The sequence below is a fragment of the Medicago sativa genome, chromosome 1 (assembly GCF_051527215.1).
Source record: "Medicago sativa cultivar Bolivia chromosome 1, Bolivia_mono, whole genome shotgun sequence".
Lineage (NCBI taxonomy): Eukaryota > Viridiplantae > Streptophyta > Magnoliopsida > Fabales > Fabaceae > Medicago > Medicago sativa.
The window spans coordinates 17,387,875-17,401,877 of NC_140749.1; the positions used below are offsets into that span (position 1 = coordinate 17,387,875).

Consider the following 14,003-nt stretch of genomic DNA (forward strand, 5'->3'; position numbering starts at 1 on the left):
GTTCATTTTTCTTTTGTGAAGAGTTTTTATATGAGGAAATGATTCTAGAAAGTTCGCACGACAAATAGCGAATCAAGATATAGGAGTAGACTTTACTAAAGTACTGTACTATGCAATTCCAAATGTAAACTCACCCAAAATGATGTCAAAAACTTAGGCAAAAGCAATTATAGGATTATTGTTAATGGATCAAGCTAACTCGTGTCCTTCGTGCACATATTAAAGAACAATTATGTAATTAAATATTGATATTGTTTAGTTTGACATCTTTATCTGAATTTAAATCGAGATTTCACAATTGTGTATGATGTTTGTCACTTTGTTTCGAGGTCAAAAAAACATTAAGAGTGACTAGCAACGCAATCTTTATACAAACTTTTTTTATTGCTAAAAAAATTATATGGCGAGAACTACATGAATTAAAATGGAGTGTGTTGTGTTAGAAAATGTGTGGTTGAGAGTGTATTTTCATATATTTTAAGCAAAATTATACTAGATGTCATTTATCTTATTTAGTGGTAACATATTGGTCATTTATTTTTTTATTTGTCCCGTTTAAGTCATTTGCCTATTAAAATGTACACGAGTTAATTCTTTCTTTCATTTTTTTATTAAAAAAATGTTGAAATAATAATTTTATTAATAACCATGTCTTTAAAAGATTTTTTTATTAAAAATAAAGTAATTCATAAATCCTCATGTTCTTCGTCCCCCATCTTCTTTCTTAAATCAAATATATGCGCACACAAACACACATTCAATTAGCTTAAGTATTTTCATTTCCATCTTCTAAACTCATAATTCTAAAAACCTCAAATCTAAAAAAAAAAAAAAAAAACTTAAATTTATCAAACATAGATAAATCCCCAAATTCTTAAATTTATCAAACATAGATAAATCCCCGACATGCAACACAAGACTATGTGGCATGCATCAACTTAGGGACGACCTCGTTCCACCTGATTTTCACACCAAGAACAAACCAAACACCAGCGTGTTCTACCACCTTATGCGCTAACAAACTATCATATAAAGTGAAATCGTGTTTTATTGTTAGGTTATTCATAGTAGCACTGAGTTGCTTCAAATCGGATAGGAGCCCCCTAAATCAGAATTAGTTACTTTAAACAAATTAGATCGTATACGTAACAAAGTGAACCAAATCACATAAGTGAAGATAGCAACAATACATAGTGTATCACCATAATGTATCACTATAAATGGGGGTTTCACCTAGGTATGATCACCTCATTAACTTTACACATTTTTGCTACCCACTAGCACCTCGTCTTATATTGACATCAAAGTGTATTTTGCAAACACACCCTCGCTTGAAGAAGGAGTGTTCGACTCATTGCGGTGAATCAGATCATCGACGTGAAGACTACAACTCTTAATTAGGAGGTACACCCTAGTTGTTCAAACAAGAACATGGACGTCCATTTGAGATCTCAGTAAAGTTTATACATAAACCTCAAGATTCCACATCTTGGCTAGGATCAGAAACAAAACTCCACTGGATAACTCTAAGAACCAACCTAGTCATCACGACGTGATACAACCAACAGTGGTATCAAATCCTATTTCGACTTGGCGGGGTACTTGAAGACGAAGATTTGTTTCTCGTGTTGGTTCAAGGATACTAAGAGTCTCATATTTGAGGTAGAGAAAGTTATGATGTGTCAATTGGGAGTTAAATTATCATATTGTATACAGTAATAGATGTTGAACAACTATAACTAAGAGGATTTATATACCTAATGTTCAAAATCAACTATGTAGTTGGCTCTACCCCAAAGTAGGCTCCCTTGAAACTCCCAACAATGGTATCATATTTAACTGTCTCATTGTATCACATAGTCTTCATGACAATGATGGTCGGGCAACGTATCTTGTTGAGAGTAAACCACGACTATGCAAATAAATATGGATGGAAAAGCTTTCATTTGACAGAGAACATACCCATAAGAATAGATGAAGTCACACTTGAGGAATGGGTATGATAAGTTAATCATAAAATTTATTATATTTTGTTTCTCTAGTTAACATTCTTATATTGGATATGAGTTGGGTTAAAAATCAGCAGGATAAGATAAGAAAGTAAATTACTAAGTTATCCTTATAAAATATTATTTAAAATATAAAGATTCAAATATAATAAAAAATAGATATAAAAAAAGAATAAAAAATTTATTCTTTAGTATTAAATAAAAAATAAAAAGTAGTAATTATTAACTTATTGAAATTTTTATATTAAAAATTTAAATTATTTCTTAGATTTTTATAAACATGAATATTTATTTAAATATTATTTTTTGTTTTGTCATTTATATATAATAAATATCATATCTTGTACAAAATGAAAATCATATATGTTTGAGGATAATATAATTGTTTATTTACTCATGATTTTTATAAAAAAGTTGAATTGTTTATTTAATAGTAACAATGTTTTTTTTGGCAAAACTACTCTCTTGTCCCTTAACTTAATATCAGGTAAAGACTTCATGATTTATCCTTTTTCATGCCATTTTTCCTTCTTTTGATCAATTTGGATATGAATTTTCAAGATTCAATTATATGGTTTTATTTCGATATGAGTTCTTAATGTTCAAATCAATGATATTTCACTAATGTTTTCATACAAATTTTAGATTCGATGCTTAAAGGGAAACACTTTTTACTACGAAGACAGCAAACACAAAACTCAAGAATTACTCACAACCCATCGCCGTGTTTTCCGCCAAAACGCCTTTTATATTATTTTCTTAGACGGTTTGTGGTTTTCGTTAAAAAAAAATTGTGGTATATAGCGTTACCAATGCTTAAAAATCTATATGCAAATGGAACAAATGGCCAAAAATGACACGAGAAAAGATAAATGATGAAATCGTTATATGAAGTCAAGTTAAGGGACGACGCATATAATTCTACCTATTTTTTTAATTATATGAAACTATTTAATTACTCATTTTATTTTGTTAATAATTTTTGTTATTTTATCAAATTTTAAAATAATTTTAGAAACATAAATGCACTTGTTTTACCAGGGTAATCTTATGATTTAAATATGATATATCTTATCATGCCATTTTTAAATAAAAAAATGCTACATATTTATACCTAAAATAATAGTAAATAATACTATTATGTTTCTTATCATGTGTGCACCACATACATGATATAATGAAGGTCTAATCACTATTGTATTTTATTTGTTTGTTAAATACCCTAATGACTAGAGATACATCCTTAAAGTTAATAAGTGAAGAATTCATAATTTAAACTTCCACCCTTATATGTTGCAACATCCTGCCAATTGAGATATTTCTGTTTAACTTATTCAAGTTAGAAAGAGGTCTTCGTTAAGGTAACTCTTTATATCCTTTTTTGTTTTTGTTAGCGGCGGAAGAGTTAAATGTAATGATGAATGTGGCGGTGGAGAAAGGTTTGTTTACTGGCTATGGGTGGGGGCACATAACAATGTAAATGTGGTGAAGGTTTGTGGGGGTGGAAGAGTTGTAATTTATCTACGGATCGTCCGATTCTTCTTATGTACGTTTTGTCCTCCATTTCGGTCTATTTTCTTTCATTCTTCAAGGCTCCCTCATGTATCATTTCTTCTCTTGAATCTATTTTTAATGTTTTTCTCGGGGGGGGGGGGGGGGGGGGGGGGGGGGGGGGGGAATTTTAGGAAGATATCCTGGATTAAATGGGAGGTTTGGGGGTTAGGAGGATACATGAGTTTGATTTAGCTTTACTAGACAAATGGTGTTGGAGGAAACTCGGAGTTTAAGATATAGGGTGTCGTGTGCTGAGTATGGGGAGAAAGGGGGTCGTTTTCGTGTAGGGGGTGGCGGTGGTTATGTTTGGTGACAGATGGTAAATAACATTAGAGAGGGAGTTGGGGGTGGTTGGTGGTTCCACAGGATTAGTCGAAAGGTCGGTGATGAGACTTCTACATTGTTTTGGAGTGATCCTTGGTTGGATGGAGTTCCTTTGAAGGTTAAGTTTGGTAGGTTGTTTGAGTTAGCAGATTACAAGTCAGCAACAATGACAAATATGTTTGCTTTGGGGTGGAGTATGGAAAGACATGGAAGTGGCGTAAGAGGTTGTTTGTGTGAGAGAAGAAGTTGATGGGAGAGTCTCTTGAGGGGTTAACCACAATTGTTTTGCTTGTTTCAATGGATATGACTTGTATTGTTTGTTTAATATATTTCTCCTTTTTGCTTGTAAAAAAAAAGTTAATTTAAAATGGCCCAAATTTAAGACAAGTTAAAGTTTGCCGCTATCCAAATTGTTTTAGAGCTTACGCAATGTTTATTTCATGGAAAAGTGTTACAACATAAGGTTACAAGACCAAAGATTCATTCAATTCTATGTCATCCATTATTTTGTTCACATGACAAAAAGGAAATAAAAAAAAAATACTTTTGGCAAGTTTGAAAGTAAAATAGAAAAGAGTCCTGCAAATAAGTAATAATAATTGTTGAAAACACCCTTACTTAATATGTATTTTTTCCTCTATATTATAAAAATATATAAAAATCCCATTTTATATAGGAATATTTATGTAACTTATTAAATATGCAATTCTATTCACTTTTGTTTTTTTTACTAAATCTAGTTGAAAAAGAGAAAGTCTTATATTTTGTTTATATAATTAAAAATTATTTTCATTTCTTAAAATAGAAAGTATGACTTACTTTCGAAAATTAACTTTCTTTTCCATAAAATAAAATAAAATTTCATTAATGGTATAAAAAATATACCGTAAAAATCGAAAAAAAATAAATAGACGGCGTTTCAATAGAAAAACAATAATTATCCTCATATCTATTATAGACGGCATTCAATACACAACTTTTCATTAAAAACTTGCTATTTAAAGTGCTTAAAGAGTGCCCCGGGGACACTCGTTAACATTTCCCCTATTATAAATATATTATAGAATTCCATAAGACATCGTACCAAAGGAAAAAAAATCTATAACACATCACTCAACTAGTAATATATATATATATTGTTAAATTAAATGTGTACTTGTAATTTCATATATTTCTTGAAGTTGTGTGTATTTACTATTCACATAATTTTTAAATTTTATAGAAAAGATGAATTTATTTATTTTTTTGGTTTAACATGGCTAGAAATGAAGTGACCGAGATTCAAGTGCTAACTTTTACATATAATATGTATGCATATATATTATGCAATGTTTTTATCAATTAAATTAAATTTAACGAAATAATGAAAAAAGTTTATTTAAAAAAAACAATAAAAAAGTTTGGAAGCGTAAATTTGTAGCATTAATTAGACAAAAGATAGAGTGAGGTAAAAACAAATGACATAAAGATTGAGAAGTGTAAGAAACCAAAAAAGAGGTACAATATCTAATTTCTTCAATCAAGCCTTCATCAATTCATTGATTCATTCCTTCACCGTTACAATTCACACAAATAACAACAAAACAAAAAAAACTCTCTTATATATTAAATCTGGTGTTGTTGTAAAGAAAGAAAGAATAAAGAAAGTGTAAAATAAGAAGAAAGAAGAAAGGGTGGTGAGTGATGGAAGAAGGCCTAGTTTGCCAGTGGAGCGTGTTTAGATCTCTTTTGGCAATTCTTCAATGGTGGGCTTTCAATGTCACTGTCATTATCATGAACAAATGGATCTTTCAGGTTTCAATTCTTTTCATTCATTTTTTGAATCTAATCTATTATTCATTTATTTACCATTATTTGTTTATTTATTCATATTTCAATGTTTATGATAAGATCCACCGCTTAAATCTATCTTTTGATGGAAGGCGTGTCCGGTGTCTGACATATATTGATATATGTGATTACGTAGAATTATGTCATTTTCTCAGACGTGTCTGATGTCGGTGTATGTATGTCTGATAGTGTTAGTGTCTGACACCGACACATGTGATTATGTTGAACTATGTTATCTTCTCAAATTATTATCGGTATCAATCAGTGTTCGGTGTCTGTGTCCGTGCATAGTGTTTTATGATAATTTATTTAGTTGATAACAGAGTAGATTTGTTGAATTTGATTTACTCATGTGGTGGGTTTTGTATTGTGTTTGTTAATGAAATCTGTTGTTGCTTTTGAGCTACATTCAATGCTTGGTGAAAGTTGGAAGTTTCTTTTGTTTATTGTGTAATAAGCATTTTAAGGGTTAATATGAGTATTCAAATTTGCATAATTTAGAAGTTGTAGACCAGGATGTATTTATTTCACGTGTGGATGAGCCGTGAGTTTGGATGAATCATGGCGGTACTGTGATTTTGTTGAAGCTTCAAAAGTGTAGCTTTTGCTAAAGTTGCAGTGGTTTAACGTGATTCTGTCAATCTCACCCTCACTGCCGATCTAAACATGTACTTCGTGTCTCCATAAAATGAAATGTAACTATGAAGATACGAGACAAATTAAAATGTGTCATGCAAAAGCTTTTCAATTAGGAAAGTGTTTGTTTTTTGTTCCGTGGAGTTTAGCCGTTCTGCGGTCAGGAAAGATCCAAGATCCATCGATATTCTTATATTGTTATATTCAAGGCTCTGCTAGTATTTGTTTTATTATGACTTTGACGCTTAGAACAGAGCTTTTAGTTAGGACCTCAAATGATTCTGATCACAGAGATTACTTAGATCTTTATGTTTTTGTTTAACCTGTGAGGAAAATGGTTTATCAATCTTCATCACTTTCTTCACATGTGTATTTGGTTTCGTTCTTGCTCACCTTGGCCCCTCAGTTTTCATGTGAAGAATTTGTATTGATTATAATGGATGTAAACAGCAAAAGCTATTTACCGTAAGGTTTATTCGGCTAAGTGGATCAAAAGATGCCATAATATTCTATATTCAATCTTGTCTAGTAACAAACCATTGAATGTAAATATTTCTTCATGATTTGACTTGTAATTTTCCCAGTCAATGTTGTCTTACCCTCCTTCACGGGGCTTCTACAGGTCTTTATCACACCTGCCTCAACTACTTAATCCTATTTTGTCTTATGTCTTTGCAGAAATTGGATTTCAAGTTTCCCCTATCGGTATCCTGTATCCACTTTATCTGCTCAGCCATTGGAGCATATGTGGTAATTAAAGTGCTGAAGCTTAAACCACTCATATCTGTTGACCCTCAAGATCGCTGGAGAAGAATCTTTCCGATGTCATTTGTGTTCTGTATAAATATAGTTTTGGGGAATGTGAGCCTACGCTACATACCAGTTTCTTTTATGCAAACAATAAAGTCATTCACTCCTGCAACAACAGGTAATGTTCTTTAGTTGGTTACCTAGCTGCCACCTGCTTTATGTTGTAATTTTAATGACAGTTTCATCTGATATCGGTAAACTTGCACAGTTGTTTTGCAGTGGCTAGTATGGAGAAAATATTTTGACTGGCGTATTTGGGCTTCTCTCGTACCCATTGTTGGAGGGATTCTTCTGACGTCTATTACAGAGCTTAGTTTTAATATGTTCGGATTTTGTGCTGCCTTATTTGGCTGTTTGGCTACTTCTACAAAGACTATCCTTGCAGAGGCTCTGTTGCATGGTTATAAATTTGACAGGTACACAATTTAAGCTTTGCCTTTTCTCTGTTGTTTGTATTTGTTGTTTTTTCTTTCTGAAGGTTTTTTTTACCAGATTTAAGGTCAATTCAATAGAAACTCAATGAAAAAATAGACATTTTATTATGAACACACCCTTGGGATCAAGATGATAAGAGGACAATGAATGTGATACACTCTTGGACTAAGTGAGAGTGCCCCAATGCTTACTCACTTTGCAAAAACTCCTTTATTCCCGCCGCTGTCTTATTTATTACCTCCTGTTAGTTAGTTAGTTAGAGCTGTTGGCCAACAGATATGTCAGTTACATTTCCCCCCTATTCTTTTTCACATACACCTTCTTAATGGATGTCACCTATCAATACTCAACCCAAAACTTGCCTTGTCCTCAGGTGAAAATGTGGGTAAACTGTGAAAATGTGAAAGTGGTTGAAAATGTATGTACTTTGTAACACCCCACCCCATATTTTTTTTACTGGTTTTGAGCATGCCACAAAGGTACTTTTGGGACAAACACTTTGTTCCTTCACCTGTCCTATTTCTTACATCATGTTTGTTAGTAGCATGCAGCAACAATGAAACACGATAATATATGCAGCAAAAAAAATTTCTTCTGGATTTTACACAAAAAAAATGGGTGTTGCTGATTTTGTTTCACGGCTCTATAATCTTGAACCAAGTTCCTTATTGTCTCTCCTGATCCGTACCTGTGTGCATATGATAATTTAAGATTGCAAATATTCACAAAAACACCTTCTCTAGTGCTTGGTGATTTTGCTATATGCTAAGATGAAAGTAGACAGATGTTTATGTAGTCTGGATATGACACAGCTCCATTAGCACTTGCATATGAATTGGAGAAATAAGCTCTAAATTAGCAGATACTTTTTATGCAAGTCATAAATCAATTAGGTTGAAAATTAGCATGGTTGATGTAAACGATTTCAGGCCATCTTGATGTTACCGTAGGATGTAAACTCCAAAAACTTTTGAACTGTTCAACTTGTATTTTCATTTATTCTATTTATGATGAGTTAAGTTTTCAAGTCATGTTCTTTTTTATGCATGTAATATGGATGAATACTGTATATCCTGGACTGATGTCTGGAACACTCTCTTAATTCCTCAATCAAATGGCCATTTTTGTGTTAGTTAGCTTCGAAAAGTTTCAACGATTGCCAGAACTGTATGAACATCTTTTACTACTGTAGGCTGTCTGTACTGTAACATGTATATATAAATTTCTGATCAAAATCCACATAAGTGCTGTGTTTTCAACATTTGTTGCTGCGTCTACTTTTATGCATTAATTAAAAAAAAAACTCTTGCAACTGTGTATGTGATGATCTTTACCATTACCTTTATTACCCACTTTGTCTTAGCTATGCTATGATCATTATCATTTCTTTTCTGTTCTGTTCTTTGCTATGCTAGGTTTTGATTTGGCATGATTTTTCTGCAATACATAGACTAATTGTTCTTGTTTTGTATATGCAGCATAAATACAGTTTATTACATGGCACCTTTTGCAACCTTGATCATGGTGTTTCCTGCGTTGTTACTTGAAGGCAATGGAATTCTTGAGTGGTTCAGTATCCATCCTTATCCTTGGGCGGCCATGATCATTATTTTCAGCTCTGGTGTTTTGGCATTCTGCCTTAATTTCTCTATTTTTTATGTGATTCACTCCACCACGGCTGTAACATTTAATGTTGCTGGAAACCTTAAGGTGAGACTTATCAAGCAGATACAATTCCCCTAAATTATTCGGTCTTACATTCTAATTCTTCATATCTGTTGTCAATTGGTTCATTTCATGTAATATTTTTCATATTTTGTCGTTAAATACCTTGAGAAAGTTGAAACTGCTGCCACATTATCATTACTCCTTTACCATGCACCTATTCTGTTCTCCTTTCTCCTTATTTCATCCTCTGCCAGACACTTTCATATAGTTTCATCGAATTCTACACTTCAAAATTGCATGTAAATCACACACTGATGTGGTGTGTGAATGCCGTGCAACCAAACTGTGATGTCTGAAGTCATTCTGCACATACCAATTAACAGTAATCATGCTTTTTGTACAGGTTGCAGTCGCCGTCCTCATTTCTTGGCTGATATTTAGGAATCCAATTTCATATATGAATGCGGTTGGATGTGCCATAACTCTTGTTGGATGTACATTCTATGGTTATGTTAGGAACATGATCTCCCAACAACCATCAGTTCCGGGAACTCCTCGGACACCCAGGACACCTAGGAGTAAGATGGAGTTGCTTCCGCTTGTAAATGATAAATTAGATGACAAGGTCTAATTGGTTTAGTTACTAGTGAGGTTTCTGTTGTTTGAAATTACAGTAATAGCTAAAGGTAAAAATATAAAAGTGACTTTGATTGGATTATTTATCCTGTTAGATTTTCCTCAGTTTCTAATACACAGTTCTTTTTTGAGCCCCTCCATCTCTCATGCCCTCCCAGGATGTTGGCATGATTTCAACATGATTGTTATCTTCCTATTTTTCCATTTTATTTGGAGATATGATCGCAACCTACATCATACATGTGATGATAGCTAATGGTTATTATGTATTTATGTAAGTGAAAATGAATTGAAAAAAATATATGAATTTAATGGACAAGACAATGATTTCTTTTTTTGAAGAAGCTAAATTAGATCATCCAAATTAGACAATGAATGAAGTTAATAAGTTACAACCATCTTTTTTGACCGAAACAATCCTTTTATTTATTAGCTGAATTATACAACATAAGTTAACTTGTTTGCTATTTAACACGAATAGTGTATAGCATGTGATTCACTAGAATGTTTTGTGAATAGAATTTAGATGTAATCCATTCGGTCTTTTATTATAAAAGAAAAAATAAAAAAAACATTAAAACTAATGCAATCATTAATTTTTTTATTTTTACTTTTAGCGAGTATTTTTACAATTATAATGTATACCCTTATATAAAATTGTGAAATATTAAATATATTCTAACAAAAGAGAGATTAAATCCGAAAAAACTTCAATTTAAATATGATATATTATTTTTAAGTTAAAAAATCTTAAAGAGAGATTAAATCTGAGTGATTTTAAAATAAGGGACCAATTGCTTGACTAAGTGAAAATAGAGGGATCAAATGTGTACATATGATGCGTAAACACTAGATATGTAGAATTAAATTGATGTCACCTAGTCATTTCATTTGGAAGACATTGTAATTAGAATCCATGGTACACATTATTGTGTTAATTAATCTTCCCATTTGTTCCTAGTGGGAGAATCTTAATCCTAATCCTGACTAGCAACTAAAAATCTAATGCAGAAGCCAGAAGTTCTTCTGCCACCTTGTGCTTTATGAGGTAGCTATTCATTCCTTGTCTTCTCTTCCTCACTCCTATTTTGCATTTAGTTGAGGAGAGAGGAAGGCCTCATTATGAGTTTTGATGTAACGTATCTATAAAAAGAAAATACGAATTTTGTGTCGTGTACACTATGGAAAATATGAGAGGTTTTTCAATGGTAAAGACATGGTGAAAAGTATCGCCCAAGACAGAGACCTCCAGCTTCTGCACTTGGCTAACCAGTATCGCCCAAGACAGAAACCAAGCACATATGTGTATATCTTGGTCTCTTTCTTAGAGCAAAGCTTTAAAGAATGTTTAATCTTCTAACTTTGAGATATTTAAGAAATCTAAAGTGATTTTGAACATTCCAAACAAAGGTGTATGGATGAGTGAACAGGGGAAGTGAGTGAGTGTTCCACTTATGTCCCACATCGACTAATGCATCAACTTAACTAAGCTGCTTACATATAAAATGAAAGGATGTCTAACAATTTTAAAGCACGGAGCCGTGTGATGATCACATAGCGAACTATTCTTTCGCCTTTTACTAAAGAATACCGTGTGAGCGTCACAATTAGCGGCATACGCTAGTTTTTGGAAGAGTCCTCCTTAGTGGGGGCTCTGCAATATTAGTTCAAATTTTATTCATTGTTTTTTTAGAGCATCTTTAATGGGAGGTCTTTATTTAACAAGGACCACTCCCTATTAAGGACCCTTCATTGGAGGAAGGAAAAATGAGTCTCCGTTAAGAAACGGGTAACTATATAAGGATCTTCTCTCTCTCAGGTAACTAACAGGTCACACGTTTAAAATACCAACAAAATGTGTACTATTTGGTCCCACTTGCAAAAAAGAGTAATAAAATGTGTACTACTTGGTCCCACTTGTAAAAATGAGTAATATGTAAATTATTTTTGTTTAATGATGTAAAGACAGTGGGACCCATTTAAGTACTAAACTCTTTAGTGAGTGCTACAAACATGATTTGAATTTTTTGAGTAATGTAGATGATCTAACTGGTAGAATTAGGAAGGCTTAATAGCACTTTTGGCCCCCTATGTTTGCAAAAATTGCGATTAAGGCCCCCTATCTTTGAAAACTACAAAACCGTCCCTTATGTTTCGTTTTCATTGCAGTTTTGGCCCCCATGGTCATTTTTGACCTGGTCCACGTTGACATGGCACCCACATCACTTATGTGAGGGGCCAAAATCGCAACTTTGGCAAACATAGGGGGCCAAAAGTAATATTAAGCCTATTTTTTATTTTTTAAATTCATTTTCTTTTTTTTCCATTTTTTTTTGTTTTGAAAAAATTTAAAAAAGAGGGAAAAATAATAAAAATTGAAAATAATGAAAAAAAATACTGAAAAAATTTAAAAAAATTGGAAAAATTAATAAGAATGAAGACAAAAATCTGGAAAAAAAAACTTTCGCATGACATGTGTGTATATACATACCACATCATTAAATCATTTTAATAATAAAAAAAAACATTAAAAACTGAAAATCTTTTAAAAATAACAAAAAATCAGATTATTTTTTAAAAAAATAAAAGATTGATTTTTTTAAAATTTTAAAAATAACAAAAAATCAGATTATTTTTTTCGAAAAATAAAAGAAAAAATCAGATAATTTTTTTCGAAATTTAAAAAATTAGAAAAAGTTCGGATTTTTTTTCGAAATTTAGAAGATATTTAAAAATAATGGAATTTAATTTTCAAAATAAAAAATTTAGATTTTCTTGCGAAATAAAAAACTGAAAAATATTTAAAATTTTAAAAATCTGGATATATATTTTTTAAAATCCAATTACAATATGAAAATTAAATTTTGAAAATCATATAATCTAAGAAAAAAAATCAATTTTAGTTCAAAAGAGATTGGAAGAGCAACTTGGAGGTACTCACTTTTTAAATTTTAATGTCTCTTAAATAAGACATTTTTTAAAATTTTACACGCATTGGTAATTCTTTTTACAAAAATATTCCTATGTAATTCAAGCTTCTCAGATTTTTTTCCTAAATTTTTAATTAAACTAAAATCAATTTTTTTCTTCAGATTATATGATTTTTAAAATTTAATTTTTCGATTGTAATTGGATTTTGAAAAAATATATATCCAAATTTTTAAAATTTTAAATATTTTCCAGTTTTTTTATTTCGCAAAAAAATCTAAACATTTTATTTATTTTGAAAATTAAATTCCAGTATTTTTAAATATCTTCTAAATTTCCAAAAAAATCCGAACTTTTTTCTAATTTTTAAAATTTCGAAAAAAATCTAAATGTCTTTTCTACTTTTTTTCTTTTATTTTTCGAAAAAAATAATCTGATTTTTTGTTATTTTTAAAATTTTAAAAAATCAATCTTTTATTTTTTTAAAAAAATAATCTGATTTTTTGTAATTTTTAAAAGAATTTCAGTTTTTAATGTTTTTTTATTATTAAAATAATTTAATGATGTGGTATGTATATACACACATATTATGCGAATTTTTTTTTTCCAGATTTTTGTTTTCGTTCTTATTAATTTTTTAAATTTTTTTCATTATTTTCAATTTTTATTAATTTTCCCTCTTTTTTTAAATTTTTTCAAAACAAAAAAATGGAAAAAAAAAGAAAATGAATTAAAAAAATAAAAAATAGGCTTAATAGCACTTTTGGCCCCCTATGTTTGCAAAAGTTGCGATTTTGGCCCCTCACATAAGTGATGTGGGTGCCATGTCAGCGTGGACCAGGTCAAAAATGACCATGGGGGCCAAAACTGCAACGAAAACGAAACATAAGGGGCGGTTTTGTAGTTTTCAAAGATAGGGGGCCTTAATCGCAATTTTTGCAAACATAGGGGGCCAAAAGTGCTATTAAGCCAATTAGGAATTATGTTAAAAATTTGCCTATTAACATTTGCCTATTAAAAAACAGGTTTTGTTGCCTTAAAAAAAAAATTAAAAAACAGGTCTTGCTAATGAGTCTCTCGGATACTCACGGATACTCTTTAAGCATTATATGCATTCATAAAAATTTATGGCTAAAACGTTGATTTGTCATTTTTTCAATTAGAAGGAAAATG

At 31.1% G+C, this 14,003-nt stretch overlaps 1 protein-coding gene and 1 non-coding gene across 2 annotated transcripts; both read left to right on the forward strand.

Annotated features, from left to right (window-relative positions):
* Positions 1-5,519: 5,519 nt before the first annotated feature.
* On the forward strand, positions 5,520-9,984 carry LOC146953205 (UDP-galactose transporter 1). The gene is made up of 5 exons (XM_085708378.1): positions 5,520-5,681; positions 7,032-7,281; positions 7,372-7,579; positions 9,077-9,308; positions 9,670-9,984. The coding sequence occupies exons 1-5, from the start codon at positions 5,571-5,573 to the stop codon at positions 9,895-9,897; spliced, it is 1,029 nt and encodes a 342-aa protein (XP_085564504.1). The 5' UTR covers positions 5,520-5,570; the 3' UTR covers positions 9,898-9,984.
* A 1,455-nt stretch (positions 9,985-11,439) lies between these two features.
* On the forward strand, positions 11,440-11,556 carry LOC146953206 (U5 spliceosomal RNA). The gene has a single exon (XR_015025067.1). It is a non-coding gene; the product is annotated as a U5 spliceosomal RNA (small nuclear RNA).
* Positions 11,557-14,003: the final 2,447 nt, after the last annotated feature.

Bases quoted from the DNA above. Each gene is read 5' to 3' on its own strand.
- LOC146953205 (XM_085708378.1), top strand. From the start codon at position 5,571: ATGGAAGAAGGCCTAGTTTGCCAGTGGAGCGTGTTTAGATCTCTTTTG. The intron at 5,682-7,031 runs GTTTCAATTCTT...ATGTCTTTGCAG, and splicing joins TGAACAAATGGATCTTTCAG to AAATTGGATTTCAAGTTTCC. The intron at 7,580-9,076 runs GTACACAATTTA...TTGTATATGCAG, and splicing joins CATGGTTATAAATTTGACAG to CATAAATACAGTTTATTACA.